The sequence below is a fragment of the Myxocyprinus asiaticus genome, chromosome 2 (assembly GCF_019703515.2).
Source record: "Myxocyprinus asiaticus isolate MX2 ecotype Aquarium Trade chromosome 2, UBuf_Myxa_2, whole genome shotgun sequence".
NCBI lineage: Eukaryota > Metazoa > Chordata > Actinopteri > Cypriniformes > Catostomidae > Myxocyprinus > Myxocyprinus asiaticus.
Genome location: NC_059345.1, coordinates 57,896,298 through 57,922,245, shown reverse-complemented (window position 1 = coordinate 57,922,245; position 25,948 = coordinate 57,896,298). Strand labels below are relative to the sequence as shown.

The 25,948-nt window shown below is 36.5% G+C and overlaps 2 protein-coding genes across 7 annotated transcripts in view; both read right to left on the bottom strand.

Annotated features, from left to right (window-relative positions):
• Positions 1-5,788: 5,788 nt before the first annotated feature.
• LOC127412522 (DNA damage-inducible transcript 4-like protein) lies at positions 5,789-10,840 on the bottom strand. 2 transcript variants are annotated; one of them, XM_051649003.1, is made up of 3 exons: positions 10,730-10,840; positions 10,288-10,409; positions 5,791-9,644 (listed from the first exon to the last, which is right to left on the bottom strand). In XM_051649003.1, the coding sequence occupies exons 2-3, from the start codon at positions 10,373-10,375 to the stop codon at positions 9,145-9,147; spliced, it is 588 nt and encodes a 195-aa protein (XP_051504963.1). In that variant the 5' UTR covers positions 10,376-10,409; positions 10,730-10,840; the 3' UTR covers positions 5,791-9,144. The 2 variants fall into 2 exon arrangements, with proteins under 2 accessions (XP_051504964.1, XP_051504963.1); XM_051649004.1 differs by lacking the exon at positions 10,730-10,840 and having other exon boundaries at positions 5,789-9,644; positions 10,288-10,378.
• Positions 10,841-14,656: 3,816 nt separating this feature from the next.
• Positions 14,657-25,948, bottom strand: part of LOC127412498 (putative protein TPRXL) — a 48,534-nt gene continuing 37,242 nt past the window's right edge. For 4 of the 5 annotated variants that reach the window (XM_051648954.1, XM_051648963.1, XM_051648983.1 and 1 more), the window contains 7 exons: positions 21,353-21,433; positions 21,105-21,209; positions 19,755-19,802; positions 19,326-19,424; positions 19,207-19,231; positions 18,732-18,814; positions 14,657-15,794 (listed from right to left, as the gene is read on the bottom strand). In XM_051648954.1, coding sequence (XP_051504914.1) covers positions 15,787-15,794; positions 18,732-18,814; positions 19,207-19,231; positions 19,326-19,424; positions 19,755-19,802; positions 21,105-21,209; positions 21,353-21,433 — 449 coding nt within the window. In that variant the 3' untranslated portion in view covers positions 14,657-15,786. Of the gene's footprint in view, positions 15,795-18,731; positions 18,815-19,206; positions 19,232-19,325; positions 19,425-19,754; positions 19,803-21,104; positions 21,210-21,352; positions 21,434-23,240; positions 23,365-25,948 lie in introns of all 5 variants that reach the window. The other variant, XM_051648973.1, reaches the window with a different exon arrangement.

Below are 25,948 nucleotides of genomic sequence, written 5' to 3'. Positions count from 1 at the left end.
CTGCACTGCTTTCGCTTGTGTGAATTACACTGGGAGTAAAATGATGACTTTAGAAAATCCTTAAAACACAAAAACATGATGTGGGGTTCAACCTAGGTTCTACGTCACTTTTTCAAAGACTTCTTTGTTTTTCAAATTGACAAAGCATTTGCTGCAAGTGAAACTATAGAGAGTTTTGTCATCTTCCAAGACTTAGTTACACAAACGCAGTTTGATATATTTGGAAAATCTGTGCTGTGACGTATGCTGGAGTGACTTTTATATGAGAGAGCACCCAGATCAAACACATCTGATAGGGTCAACAGAGCCAATGCCCACACCAATTACCATCAGAGAAATGTGGCCTGGCAGCCAATTATTTTTATTAACAATTTCATTGCAAATAGGAAAGCAAACAGGAGTCAGGAAATTATGGCCTGTCAAGTGACGTAGAGGTGTCAAGTGACTTGTAAGTGACGTACAAGTGTCTTAGAGGTCAGATGAGGTAGCATGCAGGTTTCCTGAACATTCAGATCAAAACAACTGTTCATCCTGCTTAGCATTTCATCCTGACTTGCATAAATATAGGATAGGTATAGTATATTTATCATTTATTTATAAATGTTAACAGGGCCATAATCACCAAAGACATCGAGGGGGAAATTATTTCCCCCCCAATATTCATAATAGTGGTCTACTGATTGATAACATAGCATTTAGTGTTACACATATATATGAATTTTATGAATTTTTGCATATAGTTTGTTTTGCATAGATCAAGACTCCAGAATGTGGGGCCTTAAAGCTGCACTCAGTAATATATTATTATAAATTTCTTTTTACACCAAAAGTTTTAGACCCAAGGAAATATATATTTTAGTAGCCTTATAAAAGGGGGGGGGGTTGCGTAATGGGGTCTGACATTTAGATCATATGACCAGCCAAATACTACTTATTTTATCTCAGTAACTCCCTGTAATTAGACACTTTTACTTGTGGAGTAAATTAATCACGGCAGACTACCTAAAGTGCATTTCTACAGTTTTGCTTAATGTTGCATCCATGCCATTAGGTGATTTTTTTATTCTTTATAATAAGAAACATCAGTACTATTTTCAGTGGTGCATTTTGAGGGCTTTTCTCCTTAAAATATTTGCAACCTGATCTCATAGAATCTGGAATCATGGTATTAAACGAACATTTTGTCAAAATGATATTTATGTGGCTTTTATCACAGCATGTTAAGCTCAATCGACAGTGTGTGGCATAATGCTGATTACTACATTATTTTTTACATTGAATTAATATATACACTCTGGAATACTTGATTCTGAGTGGTCAAACCCAGCATAGACTTTTGCATCACTCTGTGATTCTCACATAAAAAATTAAAAAACAAATTCTTCTTAAAATCGATATTTCGTGTCCATATATTTATTTATTCGGTAAGTAGCTGTGTAATACGCTGTATGTACGTACATTCATCCAGTCATTATGAAGTAAACCCATTCAGGGTTAAGATGTATTATTCCTCCTTTGTTAGTCGCTTTGGATAAAAGCATCTGTCAAATTAATAAATGTAAATGTACAAGACATGATCACTGGGGTTTATTTTCATCATAAATGGCTTGCTGACTGTACATTACCCCTTACATATTATATTATGTTGAATAACATATCAATTAGTCAACAAAGCTTAATTTTACATTTGATTTGTCATCGAAGGAACGGTTCTGTTAGGAATAGTCCTGTGTTTAAAATGTCCAAACAACCACTCAAAGATATGCAGCTATTTATATTAGGATGATATTTGATTTTGAGTTGTTGGAAATATAATATTTGGTGGGTATATTGGTATGATTTCAGCAACCCAACAATTAGGCTCAGTGTTGCAAAATCTAGCATCTACAGTAAATCAAAATACTGTATTAAAACATCAGCAATGTAGTAGTTATTTAAACAACATCAGAAGCCAGAATGTGTGGACTGAACCCAGATGACAAGAATAACACATGGGTACAGGGACACCACTCCTGCAGGCACATTAATTTCAAGGGCTCATGTTTGTTGGACATTTAGTTTCACAGGTTTATGGGTACAAGTCACAAGGTGTAACAAGAGGCCTAATTTATACATGGCATGCACTACGAGATGGCCAAGACTGAACGACTTGTGCCTCTCTGGAATATCATGGGTCATGCATCAAAACAGTCAAGGCTGGGAGCGAGATATGTTGGGTACAGTGTCTTCTAGTCATGTGGTACAGTGATAACCTAACCAAATTCTGCCTTGGATGATTAGCTTTTTCCTTCAAATATCCTTCTAACGATACAAAATTTAAAGGAGACCAAAATAAAGAATTTAATAACTTAAGTTTAACTTAAGTTCACTTATCTATAGTAGGGGACAAAACTATAAAACAATTCAGAAAATGATTTTTATTTTGAAAATGCACAAAGTTTTCTAAGGTAGTCATTATAATTAGCTGTATATAGAAACAATAGAAGTGTTATGTCCTCATTTAGATAAAATATTCTACAAATGTGTGTGTGTGTGTGTGTGTGAGTGTGTGTTTGTGTGTGTGTGTGTGTGTGTGGGCAGGATTAAGTGGTTTACGAGGACTTTTTTTTTAGGTTACAAACTGATTATTACAAGGGTATTATGCTATAAATGTGGTTTATGAGGACATTTCTAGTGTCCTCATAATTCAAATCGCACAAAAAATCACACAAAACGATGTTTTTTTGAAAATGTAAAAATGCAGAAAGTTTTTTGTGAGGGTTAGGTTTAGGGGTAGGGTTAGGTTTAGGGGATAGAATCTATAGTTCGTACAGTATACAAATCATTATGTCTATGGAGAGTCCTCATAATGATATCTGTACCAAGATGTGTGTGTGTGTGTTTGTGTGTGTATGTGAGCAGCTTCCTTACTCCTTTGTGTACTGTGTGCTTCTGTCAGATATTCTGCCGAATCAGCAGCAGCTGGACACACACAGACAGCTGCAGACACAAACGCACATGTTTAGCCTTGACATCCGCATGTTTTGGAAAATTTTGTACATGACAAGATTTTATGTTTAATAACATTTGCATCTTTAATGACTTAGTGTAAGGGTGATATACTATTTGATCGGAACATGGCACCTGAAACTAGAAGTCTTACAATAAAGATGAAATGTGTGTCATGTGACCTTTAGAGAGGATTTACAGTTGGAACTGATTGTCTTTAACTGTTAACTGTTTTTTGGTGAAGTAAATATAGTGGAAAAGATTACAAACTCTCTTCATTGAATACGTTAGTTTGGAACTTGGAAATATTAAGTACATTTATATTTACATTTATGCATTTATCCAAAGCAACTTGCATTCAAGGTAAAAAAAAAATCACCTGGATCTTGATCTTGGTGTTGCTAGCGCCATCCTCTACCAGTTGAGCTACAGAGATGGTAATAAATTATACCAATATACTCAATTATACTCAATTCAAACATGTAAAAATGAATACATTAATCAAGTGAATTTGCGATTGTTTGTATCTTAACAATTTGTCAGCATATATCAGTCCTAAAGTAGAAAACCTTGTCATATTTATTTGCTAATTTGATTAAATTTCACAGGTAATAAAATAAGTTAATTTTACTTAACTTCTCGAAGCTGGCGTTTCTAGAATGACCGGGTCTTAAATAATTAATGAGCTTGCATGATTTCACTGTTTGCACGTTTATTTACACTGTTTTTATTGTTGATTTTGTTGTTACACTTGTTAACTTCTCATTTTGTTAAGTCGGAAGTTCATTTTCTACTTAAATTTACCCATTCATGAAAAAAAAAATTACCTGTTGATTGTTCCCTTCATCGTGTTTTGAGCACAAGTGTTGAGGTCTGTGTGCGCAGCGATATTGTCTTTTAGATTACATAACATGTATTACATTTCCCTGTAGAAGGCTTTCGTATGTCATGTGGTACATGATTAAACAAGTGTTTAAAAGGAAAGTTGAAAATTTAAAATATTCTAATAAAATGTTCAATTTACATATTTAAGTAGCACGTACTTCAGATTTGTAAGAAAAAGTTACTGTATTAATTGAAATGTTTAAATAAAATGAACTCATTTAAACCAATATTATGTCATGAAAAATTTGCAAAAAACTTACTAGTAATTTTTTTCAGTGTGGTAAAAAAGCATGAAGGCAACAGAACGTGGTATTTAAAGGGTCATGACATACTCTTTTTTTTATATAATTGTATTTTCTTCCCTGAGGACCACTTAGAATGTTAGTAAAGTTTTTTTTTTTTTTTTGTGTACCAAACAGTCATCATTTATTCATATATAATAATTTTCCACAGTCACTGGCACTCTGTCTGAAACACTCAGTTTTAAGCTGTCTGGTCCTTTAAGACTTCAGTGTAAACGCCAACTGTTGTGATTGGCTAACATCATGCAGCCCTTCCAATACAGGCATATTTGAAACACAATCCAAATCAAATGAACCAAGTCCACACAACATTAAAACTACATTTCAGGGTTAACACATAATGTACATCCAACACATTTCATCTGACTATATCAAACTGTTCACTCAAGCACAGCATAAACTATCAAACAGTCATGACATATGAAATATTCATGAATGAAATTAGTTACTTACAGTTTTTCGTCCAATAGTCCAATTTTAACTGCCCAATCTTTCAATAACAGTTCCTTTGTAAAGCTTGAATTATATTGTGACTGTTTCACAAGCAATTCACACTAGTCACGTTCACAAATACAGCCTTTTCCAGAAAATTACCTACAATTTCCAGTTTGAGGTTTAGATGTTTGAACACGACCCTTTTGAAAACACTGGTCAATTTTGCTCTGGCAATTTTCCTTAATGCGAAGTTGCATCATTACCTATAAATTTCCTTATTGATGGTATGTGTGAACAGCACATTTGGTACATTTACCAGTAAAGGCAACCCAACGATTTTTCTGTAATCTACCTTTTTGCATGTGTATACGGGGCTACTGAAATCTTCTGAATACACAAACGTAATACAACACACGTGATGTTGTGTGCTTCAACCGGCTTCAACAGACCAAAGCAGAGATGCTGGTCTGCACATCTCACATTTTCCCGGTTTGTTTATACACAGGACTGCGTGTTTTTCCCAGTCAGTGGCAGCAGCAGAATATGCGTTTTTGAAAGTTACGCTTGTACCTCTCTTAAAACATGGCGCATATCGCCGGAAACGCATCAAAACGATCAAAGATATTTACATGTTTTATATAGCATTGAAGGGTGCAAAAATGGTCCAGGCGCCTTTCAAACAGCACAACAGCAAGAGAGCGCAGCTGAATGAAACACAATGGGGGATCCTTTTTAGTTATAAAAAGCAAGCAAGACTTGACATTGCGTCTTTTAAAAGCGGCCCGACACGTATGATAACGGTCAGAGCCATTCGCCTAGTGCATGTTTATGTAGAAAAACATTTAAATCCAGACAGGCACATGAAAGTGTCCTCTGTAAGTCCAGTTTGGATGAATCTCCCATGACAGGCCCATCTCTCTTCAACTGTGTGACTGACTGAGCTCCAGTGGGCGGGGCCAAGGGTGCAATGACCAAAAATAGGTGTTGATGTCTTGCTGAAGAGGCAGTCATATGCAGATGTATTTGGTCTTTGTGACGTCACAAGTTCCACAAATTCCAAACGAGTCATTTTTGCAGCTTGGTTTAAATAAATGCTCTTTTTCTATTTAGGAGGAAGTTTTCAGTTCTGAAACTTGCAGTATGTTTTTATAGTACAATGAAAACTTATATGTCAAAAGATCAAGGAAAATTTGATTCCTCATGACATGACCTCTTTAATAGATCATTCAATAGATGCCAGAGCGTACATAATTATACACTTCTACACTTGCAGAGAATAAAATCTGAACTTTTGTCATATTCTTTGAAACTCCTAGATGAGTCACAATCCTTTCTGGCCACAACGGTTCAAATAATTGTATAATATGACTAGCCAGTAAATCGCTGAGCCTGGGAATTCACTCCACACAGCTCTATAAACAAGCAGTACACAGGCATTCTGAGGCTCTCAAGTAATTTGCTGTGTGCCAATGTCTTCCGTTAACTTTCTTACACACAGGGTTGGGAAGATTACTTTTGAAATGTATTCCACTACAGATTACAGAATACATGCTGTAAAATGTAATTTGTTATGTATTCCATTAGATTACTCAAGGTCAGTAACATATTCTAAATACTTTGGATTACTTCTTCAGCACTGGTAGATTTTTTCTCTTGTTTTGACTATAAAAACTCTGCCAGTACAGTAAGACAAAATACACGTTAAAAATACATTCTCCGAAAAACCTAAATATCTTATGCAGTGTTTTGTGTAGATATTTTTACAGGAAAACAATAAAAGAATTATCAAGAATATGATTTTTGCCCAAATATCAAAGGTCTTACTAGAAAAAAGAAATTATGATGAATTTTCTTGATAAAAAAATATGATCGTGCCTGCTAAATGGCTAGAAATAGCATTTTAGCTTAGCGTAAAGCTGACAATTTACACAAGGTTTATTTCTATTTCTATTTCTTCTGCTCCAGACTTATTTCTGTCTGCTCGTATTAATGTAACACCATAAGAAAGTGTTTCACCGCTGTTCAAATGCACTTTGAATCGCATCATTTATATGTATAAATGTTTTCAGTCTGAAAGGACTAAATATTAAATGAAACAAATGGCAATAAAATGCAAAGTAATCTCTTCAGTAATCAAAATACTTTTTGAATGTAACTGTATTCTAATTACCAATGATTTAAATTGTAACTGTAGTGGAATACAGTTACTTATATTTTGTATTTTAAATACGTAATCCAGTTACATGTATTCTGTTACTCCCCAACCCTGCTTACAAATCAGATCACTCTAACAAACTTTAATATGCTCAAATGTTTAAAGGAATGTTCTGGGTTCAATCAAGCTGAGCTCAATTGACAGCATTTGTGGCATAATATTGATTTTCACAATTTATTTTGACTCGTCCCTCCTTTTTTTCATTAAAAAAAGCAAACATCAGTGTTCCAGTGAGGCACTTACAATGGAAGTGAATGGGGACCAATTTTTAAACACAAATACTCACCATTTCAAAAGTATAGCCACAAGACATAAAGGATATGTGTGTAAAAATCACATACTAACCTTTTCTGTGTAAAGTTATAGCCAAGTTTACAACTTTGTTACCATGATATGTCAACAAACCCAAAATGACTGTAAAAATTACAATTTAAACAGCTTTACAGCTCAAATAATACACAAGTTTTCACAGAAGAATTACTGCAAGTGTTTTTTTATTATAAGCTTCACAGTTCTGTTTAAACCCTCCAGAAATTGGCCACATTCACTTTCATTATAAGTGCCTTACTGAAATCCAGGTTTTTTTTTTTTGTTTTTTTTTTTTAAAGAAAAGGAGGGACAACTTGAAACTAATTTTTGCGGTAATCAACATTATGCCACAGATGCTGTCAATTGAGCTTAACTTATATTGAATCCGGAACATTGCTTTAATACAAAAAAACCAAAAAATTTTATGTTCCTCAATACTGAATTTGCTATAATTAAACCATGAACTACAATCAGAAGGTATTGGGCTATGAACACAATTTATAAAAGCTCAGGATTTCCTTTTGTTTTAAATTATTAGCCATTTAGAGAGAAGAATACATAAACTAGAGGATCTTTGTTCAAAACAATGTTTGACCTCAAACATTTTATTTAACAAGGCACTTCTCTGTCTCAAGGTTACCGGATACTGGCATCTGTTCCATTCATTTGCAGTAGGAGTATGCAAAGAAAAGAACTGCTCCTGCTGATACTACACACTTACACTGAACACATGCCCCTGTAAGTCCAGAGCAAGCAGTGTCAAAACTCCAATGAGCGCCACTTAAATTAAATTTCACAGATTGTCATGAAGTTTGAGAGTTGCATATGAAATGGCATCCTTTCCTATTTTCACCAACACACAGGGTGTGAAATGTAACAAATGCTGCAAATCTTTTCAGGGAGTTCATAGGCAATCATACTGTGCATACTGGTTTTATCCTTAACTGCTGCCAGTTTTGTGACCACAAACTTTTAGGGTCTTTCACAAAACCATGCAGATAACAATTAGAAAACAATTAGAAAAAAAGGGGTCTTAGACCAGAAGTTTATACCTGTTGTGTAGGGTGCCACTGGTCATTAGAGCATAAGTTAAACTATCCAGAGGTTCACACAACACGATCTAAATCGGACTAATTCCTACACCAATGCATTCCAAAGCTAAGATTTAAAAAACACTTTCCACAAAAAGAAGCAGAAATCAAATTCTCAGTCAAAGACTTTAGAAAAAATAGTTTGTCAAAAAGACAAGGCTCTCCCCTTCCTATATCAGGGACTTTTAAAGAAAAATGTTCAGTTGCTGTAACAGCACTGCTGGCAAAAATATGAAAGTGTATTCAGTGACAAAGTTGGAAGGATGAACACTAGAACAAGTGGGCAACGATCATTAACAAGTTTAACAGTGACATGTTGGAAATCTTGATAACATTTTAAAGACTCCATACATTAAAGTAGCATGCTCATGAGCACAGACAAAGAAAGCACAATACATTCATAAATATGGCCAGTTTTAGAGTAATGCTTTCCTGTACTTAAGTGGTAAGTTCAAAATCTAAATAATTGGGAACTCTAAAGAACACGTCAAATAAGTAATTGATTCTAATGTGAAGTAAAAATTTGGGAAAAGTAAACCTTTCATTTGAGAGAAAAAAAAAAAAAAAAAAAAAAAAAGACCATTTCAGATCAGGCTGTTACAAAGTCAAGGTCACTGTTTGAACACCTGCATTAATGCTTCCACAAACTACAGTAAATACCCCATTATCAAATTATCCAACTCCCCATTTCATCCCAATGGTCTCCCAAAAATCTAAACATTTCTAATATCAATAGTAAAAAAAAAAAAAAATTAAAACATTTTTTTTTTATTTTTTTTTTTACAAAAACGTGAGCAGCACTTCTGGCAGACTCTTACATTCATTATATACTATTATAGTGCATCATTGTACCCTTAAAAAAAAACAAAAAAACAAACAAACCCCACAACAACTCCAACCCTCCCACAGCAAGTCTGATTCAGCACTCCTCAACTACCATTCCAGCAGCAGAGGTGTACAGCTTTTTCTTAATGAGCCGAAATCCAGGGCGGAGTTTAAGTGCACGGTGGGCGCCAGGTGGGAAACATGTACCCATGCGTAAAAAGTCACGGAGGCTCGGCCAACCACCACAATCCTGTTTGAAGACCAATGTCAATTCAAAAGTTGGCACCACACTGGCATCGCAAGAGAGACGCTCGAGTCTTTCACAGCGGCGCTGCTGCTCCTCCAGCTCAAGGCGGACATCCAGCATGCAGCCCCGCAACCCACACGGTTCCCCCGCAGCCAGACGGAGCATATCCCTTGCCACCCGCAGGGTCAGAGTCTCTGGCACCAGCACATAGTCACATTGTAGTTTGCTGGCTTTAGACCTCGCTAGGCAGCCCTCGAGCAGCCGGGCAAGCTGCTGACATGTCTGTTCTTCACACACTTCTGCACTCAGGTAAGGCTCAGACAAACACCTCTCCCAAAAGTCCATTTCTGGAGAGAGAACAAAAGAGGTCAGGTTAGAGAATGAATATCAAATGGAAGGGGCCAACTATAAAAATTCAACCGTGCACATCTTAAGTCGCCAACTGTGGCAAGACAATTATGCCACATGTTATCCTGGTGTTAAAATCAAGTTTTCAATATGTAGTCTACACAGTAACAATCAGGGTCCTTTTCACCTATTTGCAGGCCCCCTCCATGACTTTATGTCCAGTCAATAACTGAATAAGGATCTTTTAACAATCATTTAACAAACTGCACACAGCAGAGTATGACTAGGAAAACAATACATGAATAAAATTAAATCACTATAGAAATGTACACGACTTTACATGACTCTTATTACATTATGATGTCCATATTTCTTAATTCCTTTATATTTCAAGGGTTTACATGACCGTGAGCCCCTGAGAAACCTAGAATATCCCTCATCACCTTTCTATCCTAAAGTCACAAAGGAGATGAGTTTGGTAACAATGACTTCATCTGTGTTGACATCACTGCTGCAGCTCTGCACCAACAGCGCAGTAAACAAGTCTAGCGCTCACCAATGGCATTGTTTGAAAAGCTGGTTAACTCTCCACAAAACATTTATATTGAAGCTCATGCAAGCAATAAAAACATTGCATCTTACCATAATCGATACAAGCTCGGTCATATCCTCCGTTAGCAAATTCAGAGAGGCACTCAGAATTCCTGTTTAGCGTGCTTGTTGCAACCATTGTGTAAATCCTTTAAGTTTACAGTCTTAAAGTGCTGAAAGAGAATAAATACTCGGATTTAAAGGCTGAATATAAACGTATGCGTCACTTGTCAGATTTCTAAAAACGCCAAACTTCTATTCAAACAAAAGTATTGTAAAAATATGCTGGTCATATGCTCGTCGATTTAGCGGAGTCAGTTCTAGACTGACAGCCAAACTAATTGAGCAACAGAGTTCTACAACATAATTATGCAAAAATGTATCATAGCACTATGATTAATGAATAAAATATTCCAGTTGTCATTCATACGGACAGTTAGCTCGAGGCTGCTCACTAACGACAGCAAATTAAAAAATAATGTGAGACACATACCTTTGTAAAACAGTTATATATTTAAAATAAATTAATCAGAAATGACATTTAAATAGCCCCTAGTCCCACGCACACGTCCCCCTTGAGCACAGACATTCAAACACACTAACAACAAATGCAAAAGTGGGAGCTCAACCAATATTTATAGTTTTATCCCCCACCACGCGCTTATCGGTCATCGCCGGCCAATCAGCGCACGTAAAACATTCTAGAATTTACTGACTGCTGTTTGTTTCAAGGATTCTGATTGGCTACAGATGCCAGGACTTTGACCAATTGCTGTGCGGCGTTATTGTGTTGCTACCTGTTAACTGCCAACGCCTTCTTTTTTTCTTGTCAAGCATTCGGGTCAGGGAAGTGTTATTTATGCCAGTGTTTCCCAACCACTGTGTGCCGCGAAAGATTGTCAGGTGTGCCGTGGAAAATTATCAAATTCCATAAAATAAATAAATGCATGAAAAAAATAATAATAATTTCAGGGATCCAAACTCCTCACCTTTCGGAGAAATTCGCCGTTTTGAAACCACAATCGGTCACTTTTGTGATTGTGAAGAGCAATGATTAATGTGCAAAAGTGACTGATATTTATACGCGTTAAGGGTCTTTCACATGAAAATTACATTGAAGTCTATGAAGTGACGCCACTTTACACCAAAGTGTTTTTCACACACACGTTTTTGCTCCACCAATAATGTCTTTGAAATTACTAAGCAACAAGAAATATTTAAAAACTGTCCAAATTTGTGAAGAGACATTGAATGTCTCATAATTTCTCCTTACCTTATCGTTTACGAATATCAGAGACCCCAGTTATTGAACTAATTTAAATTCAACAAGAAAACGCGTAGACCTAAACATAAACGAGTCCTTTTATTACTTTCTGCTATCAAAGCAACTGCAAGCATTTTTTCTCTCTTCCAAATACATGTTTTCAATGTTTATTGTGCACACCTCCCGCTTTTTTACGTGACAAACTCGTAAAATCGCCCCTCTGTGACACTTTATGCAACTCTTGTCATGTGGAGGGCAATGCAGCTCTTGACGCTGGCACTGAATGGAGCGTTGACGCCTCGTCTCATCTCATGTGAAATGCGCTTTACAGTGATGAAAGAACATTATTGAAACTCAAAATTATTATTATTTGTCTATTATTGTGGTCTTTTCCGATAAAAGCCATGCTCAGCAGTTTAAATAGTCTACTGTAGGAAAATGATACCGTAGATCTGCTGTGTTTATAATTCTTATTCTTAAGTCAGTAGATTTGTAGCCATGCAAGTTTTAATAAAGGAGAAGGTAAGGACGTTATTAAAACTCACCATTATTAGACTATAATTGTTGTCTTTTTGGATGACAAATAATGCTCAGACTGAAGGAAGACTATAGATCTGCTTTGTTCTTTTAATGCTTAAACACTATAAAGTCTCTTGGTAGATTTCGGTCATAAACGACTCAAAATGATTCACTGACTCACACATAGCACATAAGACGCTCATTTGTCGCCACCTAGTGACATTTCCAGAAGGGGTCACTGAACTAATCAGTTAATAAAATTGAACAAATTTGTGAAACAGAAGCAAGCCTCACCAAAATACTCTTTATTTTGCAGCTAATTCTGCACAATTGTGAACTTGAATAAACTTGAATCACTAAAATAGCTGGAATTGGTGCTTTTAGCTTATTCTTTAAAAAACAAAATATCCCCGGAAAAATGTTCGTGGACCAGTGATTGTCTTACCTTTTTCACCCCTCATGAGTTTGCATCCCTGTAATTTGTTGTGGCATTGCAAGAACAAATCAAAAAATTATAAAAGAAGCAAATCTGTTGTTTTTTTCATTACCCATTTAGCGCTCTTTCTACCTGTGACCTCACACAGCGTAGCCTACCTATATGATTTTTTTTATTTTATTTATTTATTTATTTTTTGCATAGCCGAATTTGAAACATTACAAGTAAACACGCTACTAAGATGGACAGAAAACATGGACAAGTTCTTGGAAAGGAAAATTATTGATGATGGTTAGCCTATGTGGGATAGTGGTGTGCCGTAGAATTTTTTAGTCGTAAAAAGTGTGCCGTGGTAGGAAAAAGGTTGGGAAACACTGGTAGAAACGAGGTTACTTAGGACTTGTTATAAGAGGGGTGTATCATACACACGTCTGGGCCTGTGGGCTGGAAACACTATTAACAGAGTGGACCGGTGGTGGGGTACATGGAAACCATATTTAATTTCAGCCCTCTTTGTTTGACTCTGTATGCAGTGAATACATTTGACTGTCTTTGAAGCCCAGTTGTTTTTATATTGATTTAAAAATTGTATTTACTATTTTTGTAAATAATAATTTTAAATAGGCTATATAACTTATTATGAAATACTGATACCCGAATTAGTCTCAAAGCTGATGCATACCCCAATTTTAAAGGAGATTTTATTACTGACCAGATCAAATACTGATTCAGACTCTTGTAGTTTATGCTGATGGCCACTATAAGACACTGAACAATTTCAACACACAGCAAAGTATGTACATCTTTGGATATTTCATGACATGATGGATCCTTTATTGCCCTTGAAAATGTACAACCAGAGACTATTTAGCCTGAGACCAAGCGCTTATGTTACCTATTGCCTATAGACAATCATCACACCCCTTTGGAACGGTCACCTTTTCGCTTACAGCCTGAAGTCAAAACCCATTAAACATCCTTGTGTAGGGCAAGAGAGGAAGAAGCACAAAGTGAAAAAGGGAGAGAGAGAGAGAGAGAGAGAGAGAGAGAGAGAGAGAGAGAGAGAGAGAGAGAGAGAGAGAGAGTTAGTGAAAAAGGACAGTTTGGGGATCTATGTATTTGTCAATCAATTAATTTATCCAATTTATCCACTGGCACATCTTACCCCCTCTCCCCTACTCAGTGGCGTAGCAACCATTATAACGGATTTTAAAAATGTATATGTTCATCCTCCACTCTTTTTGGGGGTGATAATCAATCATGACATTTCCCTCTATTTTCAAATCTTTCCTATGCCTTTAAACTTACATCACGAGCAGTGAAGCAGCGAGAGCAATTACAGAGCCTGACCTCCACCTTATGTTCACAGTGGACTCCAAAGCATATTATGTTTGACATGTAAATAAGATGCTATTTTTATATTTAAGCATTTATAATAGATGTTTAAATATTCTCAAATGCAAGGCTCAAAAACACTTACATCATTTGTGTATGTGTGTGTTATGGTCCACTCAACACTGCTACATAAGCTAATGATGAATTCTGAGTACAGTATCGTGATCTGCTGCACTGCTGTGGTTTAAGTGCCTCTGCTCAAAACCGTCCGTGCCTGACAAGAGGAGGGAGCATTTTGTTTATTTTTCATCTACTGAACAGACATGACTGTATGCCACCCATGCAAAACCTCTTTGTACAAGCAGTGAATCTGAAGTATAGTGCCTGAAAGATTTATTTTTATTTTTATTTTATTTTTTACATTCGTTATGCACCTCAAATCATAAGTGCGGTGTAACTGAACCTGAATCTTTGAATACATTTATTGCAATCTAACTATTTTCTCAACATATATAGGATGGGATGGATTGAAAGAGAAATATCAATTGATAGGTCAACTCAACATTAGAAAATGTAATACTTTTTAAAAAGAGAAGATTCATAAGCTTAATAAATGTAAAAATATTTTAGACATTATCTGGCCTCCAATAAGCAAAGGAATCCTGATTATTTTGTTAGTCTATTTTTGTTAGTAATAACAACACTCTGAAAACTGTGCATGCCCCGTGTATATTCATATTAGCTCCATGGTGTGAAAATGTCCACTACAACATTAAGCAGTAATTGTCACATCAGCCTCTGAGTGGTGTCAGAGGCCGATGTATCTTTAACTACAAATAACTTGAAAATGGTCAATTTTTCTCAGAATAATTTTAATGATGCCTAAATAACAGTGCATTGAATCATTTGAACACACAAAAAGACATCTTTCCAAGATCTTATTAGTTATCCAAGAAGTTATCAGTTCATACCAACATGTACATGTACAAAAATAACAACAAAACAATATAATTCTCTTAATAATTCAGCCTATCAAATTCATAAAAAAGTTAAAAAATATATCCAGTGTAATAGATGGTACAGCAGGTATTTAAAGAGTACACAATTTATACTACAGGCTAAAGAATTGGTGACAAACAGAAATAGTGACAGTACAAAATAATATTCCTAGGTAATGCACAGTTAAATAAAAAACGAACAATTTGCAAACTAAAAACAGAGACCAATCAGGTAGTTCTAAATATATAAAAAGGGCAATTTAAAGCTGAAGTATGTCAATTTTTCTGTGTTAAAATACTTTCTCCTGTCCCAGCTTAATATGCAGATACAATTGTAAGCACTGTTCCTCTGTGGCACTAGGAAAATTGCTCTGTTTGTTTTGAGCGACCCGCTTAGACCCGCCCCAACAACGTTATTCAACCAATGGCGTGAGTTGGGGGCGGGATTATCTCTTTGTTTGTTCCACAGCAGACAGGGGGTGTATTTAGAAAGCTGTTTTGAAAAAGTTTATAGTTTGTGGTGCAGAAATGACATACTTCAGATTTCAAGAAAGCTATTGTCATGACACTATATTAGGAAACATAACAAACTAAGAAAGTGATATGTAAAATTTTTCAGCAACAATTCAGGAACAATTCAGCAATTTCACTCTTTAATTTCCAACCGGGTCTCATAAAATCACGTTACAATAACTAAATTTTTGCTAAATGTGTTTTCCACTGAAAATCAGAGTTAGTGTAATCAATGGTGGAGAATTAGTGCTTTAAATCTTATTTAAAAAATGTAGTCTATTCCAACACTTGACATTTTAAACTTGTATTGAAACACATACATTTTGGTCTTAAAACTATTCAATTCTTTCCAACAGATCTAAGAAAGAAATCAAGTCATCGCCCTTAACTTTCTCAGTCTTTATTGGTTCTTTTATTTTTCAGAGCAGTAACAGTGTGTGTGGATGTGAAGCCTTTTCAGATTCTCCTGTTGTATTTTCTTCCACTTATCTTGCTGCAGCCATATTAAGTTGTGATAAAGACAATAAAAATAGACATATATTAACAACATTTATTAAAACCCAGTTTTAAAAAAAATCATTCATAGAAGTCAATAGAACACTGCTAAATTACATTTATTTTAAAATATTGTTTGTAGCAGGAACAAGGGTGCTTCTCAGAATTGTTGTAATAGATAATCTACCCACTAGAGGGAAGAATTAGCTCATTAAAAAGGAGCCTTTAGGCGCTTTCTGAAGAAATGTTTGTGAGGCTTCATTCTACAAGTGAACAGCACACTTTCAAAAGTGACAAACAATATGAGGGTAAAGGGTGTTTTTCCTAAGATTTTTTAAAACATCCTAAATAAAGATAAATAACAAATACAGAAAATTAGTCTGATGTCTTTTCTTTTTTCAGACTAAAATCTCTATTTAAAGGGATCATGACATAAGGAATAACATTTTTCCATGATCTTTTGACATAAGAGGTCATTGTATATAAAAACATACTGCAAGTTTCAGAACTGAAAACATCCTCCTTGATAGAAAAAGAGCATTTATTTAAACCAAGCTCCAAAAAACAACTCGTTTGGAATTTGTGGAACTTGTGATGTCACAAGGACCAAATACATCTGCATATGACTGCCTCTTCAGCAAGACATCAATGCCTATTTTTCGTCATTCCACCCTTGGCCCCACCAACTGGCATTCAGTCAGTCACACAGGTGAAGAGGAGAGAGACGGGCCTGTCATGGGAGATTCATCTATGCCAAAGTGGACATATACATCACAGGATCTTCATGTGCCTATCTGGATTTAAATGTTTTTCTACATAAACGTGTAATAGATGAACTGCTTTGACCGTTATCATACATCTCCAGCCACTTTTAAAAAACACAATGTCAAGTCTTGTTGTCTTGAAGGCGTCCTGTACCGTTTTTGCATCCATCTGTGCTATTTTTAATTGTTAGTCTTTTGTAAACATGCACTAGAAGTATGTCTTAGATTGTTTTAATGCATTTCCGGCAATTTGCACCACGTATTAAGAGCAATGCAAAGGCAACTTTAAAAACGTGTCTCATTCTGCTGCTGCCACTGACTGGGAGAAACACATACCATTCTGTTTAAACAAACATGGAAGATGTGAGATGTCTCAACTCTGAAGACCAGCGTCTCTGCTTTGTCCTGTTGAAGCTGGTTGAAGCACCCAACATCACCATGGATTGTATTACGTTTGCATATTCAGAACATTTCAGTGTGGATTGTATACGTTTTCGGCTCAGCATGAGTTGCTTGTGAACCATTCACAATATGATTCAAGCTTTGCAAAGGAACTGTTATTGAAGGATTGGGCAGTTAATACACTATTGGACGTGACCATGAAAAGTGTCTGTTCATTCACAAATAGTCGTATGTCATGACTGTTTGATAGTTTATGGTGCTGCTGTGGTTGAGTGAACAGTTTAATACATTCAGAGGAAATGTGTTGGATGTGTGTTAGAGGGCCAGAGACAGGGTGGCAAATTATTATATATTATTAAATTATTACTGTTTTGGTGCAAAACAACGTTATTAACAATTTTTAGAGGGTTAACAGAAATGTGAAGCTTATCATTTTATAAAAGCACTTGCATTAATTCTTCTGTTAAAACTTGTGTATTATTTGAGCTGTAAAGTTGTTTAAATCGTAATTATTTACAGTCATTTTAGGGTTTTGGGGTTTGTTGACATTACATTGTCATGGTAACAAAGTTGCAAAATTGGCTATAACTTTAAAAAGAAAAGGATTTAAAAACTGTTTATTTCAGACATTCATAGTAAGTAAACAGGAACGTAACCACAATGTTGCACTGACATTCTGGACACAAAATCACACCACTGATTTAAACTTTCTTTTCAAAGGAACAATGGATAACATTTCCTTCATCTTCCCTTTCATTCCTTTATAAATCTCTGCATGGCTTTAAACTATTATTAAGTGAAAAGAAAATGAAAAAGAAAATGTTTTTAACGGCACACTGTACCAGAACTGAGCTTGCAAAGTAAGATCCATTTTAAAGTCTTTGTTTATATACAATGACATTGCAGGTCTCTGGGGTCATCCAATGGTCCCTGTGTAACACTGATTGCGTTTTGTAGTGGAAGTGCCAATCTTTGATCTCCCGATGATCTTTAACGGGTGGGAGTTTGGGAAAGGGGCAGAGGCATGCTGCCGTGATAAATGGGAGGAAACGCCTTCAATTGCACTGCAAAGCTGCAGCTCCAGTGCTCCCAAATATCAACAATGAGATATTAAAAGACTTCGGCTTCCCTTGAGTGTTTGGAAATGGAGAGTGTGATGGAACACAGAGGAGGGAAGGGTGTGGACAAATTAGAGTGGGTAAGGGAACAATTTTGGTACTAAAAACAGGATTAGATCGACATCTCCCAGGAGGAGGGTTTTCATATTACAGAGAACTTCTGAACTTTTTTGAACAACCAAATCTCAGTGCATCTTATCTGTAACTGGAACTGTTTGCTTTAGACACTAACAATAAAAACAACATGTATCATGTATTCCAAACACAACATGATGTTAATTTCCCAGCATACCTGAAATGTGCAGTTACTAGCACAACAGTCTCTAGAGTTTACTCAGAATGATGCCAAAAACAAAAAACATCCAGTGAGCAGCAGTTCTGCGGATGGAAATATCTTGTTGATGAGAAAGGTCAATGGAGAATGGCCAGACTGGTTCAAGCTGACAGAAAAGCTACAGTAACTCAGATAACCACTCTGTACAATTGTAGTGAGCAGAATAGCATCTCAGAATGCACAACATGTCGAACCTTGAGGCGGATGGGCTACAGAAGACCACGTCTGGCACTTGATTAGGACCATAGTGTTCCTAATAAAGTGCTCAGTGAGTGTACTTTCATACAGTGATTATCATGAATAAAGAAGTGACCTACTATTATCTTCTCCGATTGCTGTCTTATTAACTCCTAACAGCATTACACCATCTTTGTTACTCTCTGTCCTCTGAAAAGAAGCACTGTAACATGAAAGAGAAACACCATAAGACAACGTAAGCCATCAAATTATTGAAAAATATTGAACGGTTAAAACTATTTTCACAGTTTATCACTTTTATTACAATTTACAAAATCAAAAGCTCAATGTTATTAGACAATGGCTAATACTTGAAATAGGCTACTGCTTACTGAATAGGGCATAATATACTGCCTAAGGTAATAATATACGAAAAGATACGCATTGGGCAACATTTCAAATTGTAGTTTGCTGCAATGATGTCACACGATTGTTGTCCTCATTAATCCAATTTTGTGTAAAAATGTCTTCACTCTTGACAGTCTGATCAAATCATATGGAAAGTGAAGTTTATTTAGTTTATCTAGATGTAGTTTAAGAATATAAGGCACTCACTTCTCTGTTCCATTGTCAGTCATTTCTGGAAACAGGGACAAAATATGACTATTTATGCAGTTGCTGACAAAAAATGAAGAATATTTGGGATTGGATTTATTCATATTTTATGCATTCACCTGGCCGATGCTGGACTTTTTTGCACATGAATTTCAAGTATATTAGTGCTGCCAGTAGAATACAAAGAGCAGGCAACAAAATCCATAGGTATCTTTTTTCTGTGAAGAGAAAGATGATCATCACTACATCTCATTGAATAATAAACATGCATAATGGTTTGCACAAGACCAGCTATTCATACAATGGCTGTATACACCCACTGAGCACTTTATTAGGAACACCTGTACACCTACTTATTCATGCAATTATCTAATAAGCCAATCGTGTGGCAACAGTGTAATGCATAAAATCATTCAGATACAGGTCAGGAGCTTCATTTAATGTTCACATCAACTATCAGAATGGGGGAAACATTTTTGACCGTGGCATGATTGTTGGTGCCAGATGGGCTGGTTTGAGTATTTGAAATATAACAGAACTTAATATACCTGAACTCTCTTTGGAATCTTTGTGATCAGCGGGGTTTTCACTGGGCTCTTTAATGGGAAACAGACAAAATATCAAAACAGGTTCTATTTTGCAATATATGAAATCAAAACATGCACAAAAGTATTTGTATTATTATTGCTTTACTTTACAGGTATGTAATTTTACTTTGACATGAAGACATGATCTAAGTGTATTAGACAAAAATATAGTGGCCCTAAAAAGTATTTTGGACACTTAAAGGAATGTTTGGGTTCAATACAAGTTAGGGTCAATCGACAGAATTCTTTGCATTATGTTGATTACCACACAATATGTGATTTGTTGTGGTTACAGAAAGGCACTTGCAGGGGATTCACCAGCATTACAGTGTTTATCGGGTCTCAGGGTTCACTGGTGTTCCGTCATCATGACAATGAATTTGTAATGTTGGATATAATTTTACCTAGATAAGGTTAGCAAGCGATTTATCACACTAACATTGTGTTAACACATACAATATTTACGTCTCATGGCTGTACTTTTGAAAGAGTGTGTATTCTACCGTTTGTTGACTGGCCCTATTCACTTCTATTTTAAGTGCCTTACTGTAACCACAATTTTTGCTTTGTTTTAATAAATGAGGGCTGGGTCGAAATTATTTTTTTTATTAATTATTATTATTATTATTTATTAATCAACATTATGCCAGAAATGCTGTCAACTGAACTTAACTTGCATTGAACCCAGAACGTTACTTTAAGCCACACTAAAAAATGTATGAATGTCACTACATTAGGAACAGAATATCAAACCAAGTGGCACCTGAAAACAAATAATCCAAGGCCTTTTACAAGAACAAACATTTCTGCGATTACTTTTAACCAACTGGTGCCAAAGTCATTTTTATTAGATCCCTCAGGTTCACACAGGCACCCCAGCAGAAGTACCACAGGTGAAGTTCATCACATTACTGTAACTAGGGCCATGTTCCACTATGTTTGATAACCAGAAAGTGTCCAGATATGTTTTTCTTTTTGTGAAATGTTTTGCTTGAAATGTGTGCTTCTGCAAAAATCTTTTTTAAATTAATTCCACTGGATTGATATTTTGTATTAATTTAAAATGCATTGATATTGTGTAATGCAATGACATTCAGACATGTTTAAGTGGTTTAAATGTCCAAATACCTTTTGGGACCTGTGTACTTTCATAACTGATTAATTAGGGCTTTAGTTACTTCTTATAGAAGATCATGTGTTTCTATAACATCTAATCGAGGAATATATAATTCCTCAAATGTAGATTTTGCAATCATGGCATTTTTATTTTTTTTTTGCTTTAAAATTTATATTTTGTAAATAAATACTCACCAAAAAATGCTTGCACTGAAGCAGAATTGGTGGTAGATGTGTTATTCGACAGACTTGTATATTTGGTGGTTGAAGTAGTGTCTGACTTTGGAGTTGTTGTTGAGGCTATAATACAGTGAACATTGTAATGTCACTCCTCAAAGTTTTTAACCATTCAAAGATTTTCATATATCTGGTGTAAGTCGAATACTTTTTTTCTTCACATTTAAAAAATCTAAAAAGATATTCCTTCCTTCTTTCTTACTTACTGTCAATCCAACTGCTTACAGTTGTAACTGGTTTTGGACTGGATGAGTCTGGACTTGTTACCATGCTTGTGGACATTTTGCCTAGAAATTGAAAAATAAAAACAATCAACAAAAGCACATTTGGAATGTGCATGTCAAGAAAAAAGGGAAAACCAGGGCATGTTGTCACACTTTTTTTACTCAAGTTAATATTTCTCAGTGTAGGTTATTTGTTGCCTATAAGTAGTGTTTGAATTTGGAGTCATTGATGAGGCTACAATACAGTGAACATAATAATGTTACTCTTTAAAAAGTACACTTTATAGATTTTCATATGTCTGATACCTTCATAGCGCATTTTTGCTTCACATTAAAACAAAACCTAAAAAAATATACACCGATCAGCCACAACATTAAAACCAGCTGCCTAATATTGTGTACGTCCCCCTCGTGCTGCCAAAACAGTGACAACCCACATCTCAGAATAGCATTCTGAGATTATATTCTTCTCACCACAATTGTACAGAGTGGTTATCTTAATTTCCGTAGACTCTATCAGTTCTAACCAGTCTGGCCATTCTCTGTTGACCTCTCTCATCAACAAGGCATTTTAAATTTTAGACTCCAAAACATTCCTTTTGCAAATAGAATAGAATAAATGAACAGGGAGCCCTACAACAGATGTCATGACCACCACAGATCCCCCACTGAACATTGAGTCAGTCTGGGATTACATGAAGAGGCAGAAGCAATTGAGACAGCTTAAATAGATAGAACAGTGGTTCCCAAACTTTTTACAGTCAACATTCAACATCCTTTCACGCAACCAGTCTCTAATGCAAAATGTGTGCATTTAACACAATTATCTTTGTAAAACAACTCCCTTATTTACATTGAATAAATGGCTTATCGATTATTGAGATGCGTGTGCTAAATATGACATAACTGCATAACTTGCAAACTCCTCAAAATCAATACTTATGAACCATCAGAATCAAAACTCCCTATGCACTTCACCTTATACAAATTATGTTTCAAACTGCATTAAAAAAACAAAAAAAAAAACAAAAAACAAAATTGTGGTAGACTGACAAGTGCGAGTCTGGTAAAACTGCAAAGTATCAATTTTACTTACTATTACTTCTAAGTCACCTACCAGTGTCCTGGGCTGGCGGAAAAAGATACTTGCATGACATACGACGCATGAGTAGATGCATTTGTAGACCATTTTGGTGTTTCTACACTAGAGGGTGCACAAAGATATTTTTTGTCAGTGAGAAATACATGAACTTGGTTTGAATGTTATTTTAGACTGGGATGAAAATAAAAGAATGTTAAATCTCAGAATTTTGTTCATGCACCCCCATCAAATTCGTCCCCTCACGTACCCCAGTTTGGGAAACACTGAGATAGAAGAACAGTGGCGAATTCTCCAAGAAGCTTTCAGAAAACCATGGTTACTTTCAAGTTGGTCACTTCGACGCTGCGTCAGTAGCTGATGCTATGGGAATCGTATACCATCATGCTGTGCTACTGATTCGTACACACAAGCAATGCCTACTAGCCAGTAGGGTTGTTAAAAGGCATCAACAGAGCCAAACCAGGTAGTGAATAGGGTTGTGCAGTATACTAACGAAATATCAAGATGTGACATTTTTGAGAAGAAATCAATGACAATTTGACAATTAACCACATTAAATACTTATAATGGCCAAGTGTTATCATAAAACAGTGGATGTCATTTAATTAAATAATATGCAGTCTACACATGATGCACGCTTCAGATAGTATGAAAGGTGCTGCTGTGCTCTGTGTCATACTTCACACAAACACACACATACACAAACAGATCGCATGTGATGCACATAATGCAGTGTGTTTAAGTGTATGAGTCACTGTGAACACTCACATGAACTCCTCTGGTGCTGCTCTGAGCTCTCAGCTTGCGAATATTTCAGCAGTACATTTAGAATGTGGACTTTATTAAAAACTACCACATCTGAGGAACTGAATGGTCCTTCAAAATAAAAGTCCTGCCAAAATAAAAGCGCTGTTTAACTGGATGTGCGAAATTGAAGATATTATGACAGAAAAATGTTACTATTGTAGATAAAAATATAATATTCAAAGTAATAGCAATAGTACTACTAATAACAATAATTTAATAATAAATGGTTTATTATTATCATTATTATTTATAAGAATTAGTATTATTATTATTACAATTATTATTACATGTAAGCAATACCACAAAAACAAGTGTACTGAATATCAGCACACTGTGATTCAGCCATAGCAGCCTTGTACCACAGGTAATCAAAACTTTTTCATTAATGTTTTCATTTATACTGTGAAGTGCTGTTGTGCAGCATTTTTTTTTTTGACCAAAACAATTTCTATTTTTTGTTGAAAATTAATTAGTATATTTTATTTGATTAAAGCTTTATGTATTCATTTGATTAAACACTGTTTTTGATGATAACATTTAATTAAAACATTGTGGTGATGTGGGCGTGTCTGAGCGACGTCTGTGGAGAGAGAGGGCAGGAGAGGAAGAGCGGTAAGGATTGACACCTGTGTGAAATCACCTCTAACAGCTATTTGTGTTGCAGTGAGAGCTAGAGGGGATTAAAAGTTGAATCCAGACCACCGGAGGAGAGAGAGAGAGAGACTGACCTAAGTGTGTGTGTGTGTGTGTGTGTGTGTGTGTGTGTGTGTGTGCCCTGCTGAAAAGCAAACTGTGTGTGTTATACTGAAAAGTAGTGTAAATAAAGAAACTTACGTGTTTATCTGGCTCCCGCTGAACAAGTAAATTATCACAGTGGTGCCGAAATTAGGAGGAAGAAAATGCCATCTTGGAGTCCTCGACGCTGGCCGAAGTATTCAAGACCATCGCCAGCATCAACCAATCCCCACATCAGTCTCTGCTTGAGCTGTGTCTGGAACAGGAACAGTGGTTCCAGGCGCTCTTCCAGGCTCAAGCGGAGGACCGGCAGGTGCTATGGAGCTTGGTACACCAGGAGGGGTCCTCCGCTGTGACCCTGGATCCACCTATGGCCGTACCTCACGTCACGCTGATGAAGATGGGACATTGAGCTCTTCGAGCGGACAGTGGGAGCACGGAACTGGCCCAGCACTCAATGGGTGGCACCTCATGCTGCTGTTGTCCGGGGAAGCCCAACTCGTGGCCCACCAACAACCTGCATCCAACCTCCTGTTGTAAGAAGATCTGAAGCCCAGAGCAACAACGGCAACACTTCCACTCGCTGGCACTCGGTGAGCTCAGGCCGCCCGTTCGCATTCGCTCGACAGCTCCATGACACCTGCCAAAGGTGGCTGCTGGCTGAAGATTGCAACGCAGAGGAGATAATCGATCTGGTGGTACTGGAGCAGTTCATCATCCCGTTCGGAAAGGGACATCAGAGTGGGTCCAGTGCCACCGACCGGTGTCACTGGATGGGGCAGTCCAGCTGGTTGTGGACCACATGGTGGTGTATTCGAGGGATGGTGAGCCCCCTTCTTCTTCTCTCTCTCTCCCTCTCTCCTCCCTCCCCCTCTCCTTCCCCTCATCATGTTCCTATTCCCCGGAAATGGGGAATTCTGACCCCAAACCCGGTTCCCCGGTCCCGTGGGCTGGTCTTCCCTAACCCTCTCCGCTCTCCCCCACAGGCTGGTGAATCCACCGCTGTGGGCATGAAGTCTGTGCCGGTCTGCTGGAGCTGCGGTGAACCTTGGTATTTCCAGGACCGATGCCCCATGATGGAGATGGAAACATTGGTCCGGATCGCCGACACACCACAGGCTGCCCCCGATCGAGCAGGAGCGTACCGGATACCTGTGAGTATTAAGGGGGGTACATACCAAGCCTTGGTGGATTCAGGTTGTAATTAAACCTCCATTCACAAAAGCTTGGTTCAATCCGAGGCTTTGGATACGAGCCGGCGGGTGAAGGTAAGGTGTGTGCACAGGGATATTCAAAATTACCCTGTAGTGACGGTCATTATTCAATTTTGGGGACAAAAGCATTGTGTTGAGGCTGCGATTAGTCCCCGCCTCTCCCATCCACTAATCTTGGGTACGAACAGAGGTGGGTAGAGTAGCCAAAAACTGTACTCAAGTAAAAGTACAATTACTTAAAATAGAAGTAAAAGTGCTAACATAAATAATTACTTGAGAAAGAGTAAGAAAGTATCCAATTAAAAGAGTACTCAAGTAGTGAGTAACTCATTACTTTCACAAATGACATAATGGACATTAACTCCCCTATATTCCATTACATAATATGCATTTAACATATTTTACAGAATTATTATTAATATTAATGGAAATTCTGTCATCATTCACCATCATGTTGTTCCAAACCCGTATGACATTCTTTCTTCCATGCAACACAATAAGGAGATTTTAGACAGAATGTTTGCCTGAGTCACCATTTACTTTCAGTGAATGTGTTTTTTTCTTCATATTTTGAAAGTGAATAGTGACTGAGACTGTCAGTCTCTAACATTCTGTCTAACATCTTTTGGGTTCACAGAAAACAGAAGGTCACACGGGTTTGAAACAACATGAGGGTAGGGAAATGATGACAGAATATTAAATAATGGCTGAGCTATCACT

Coding starts and splice junctions, on each gene's coding strand:
- LOC127412522 (XM_051649003.1), bottom strand. CDS start 10,375: ATGGTTGCAACAAGCACGCTAAACAGGAATTCTGAGTGCCTCTCTGAA. Junction 9,645..10,287: donor CCGAGCTTGTATCGATTATG/GTAAGATGCAAT, acceptor TTCTCTCTCCAG/AAATGGACTTTTGGGAGAGG.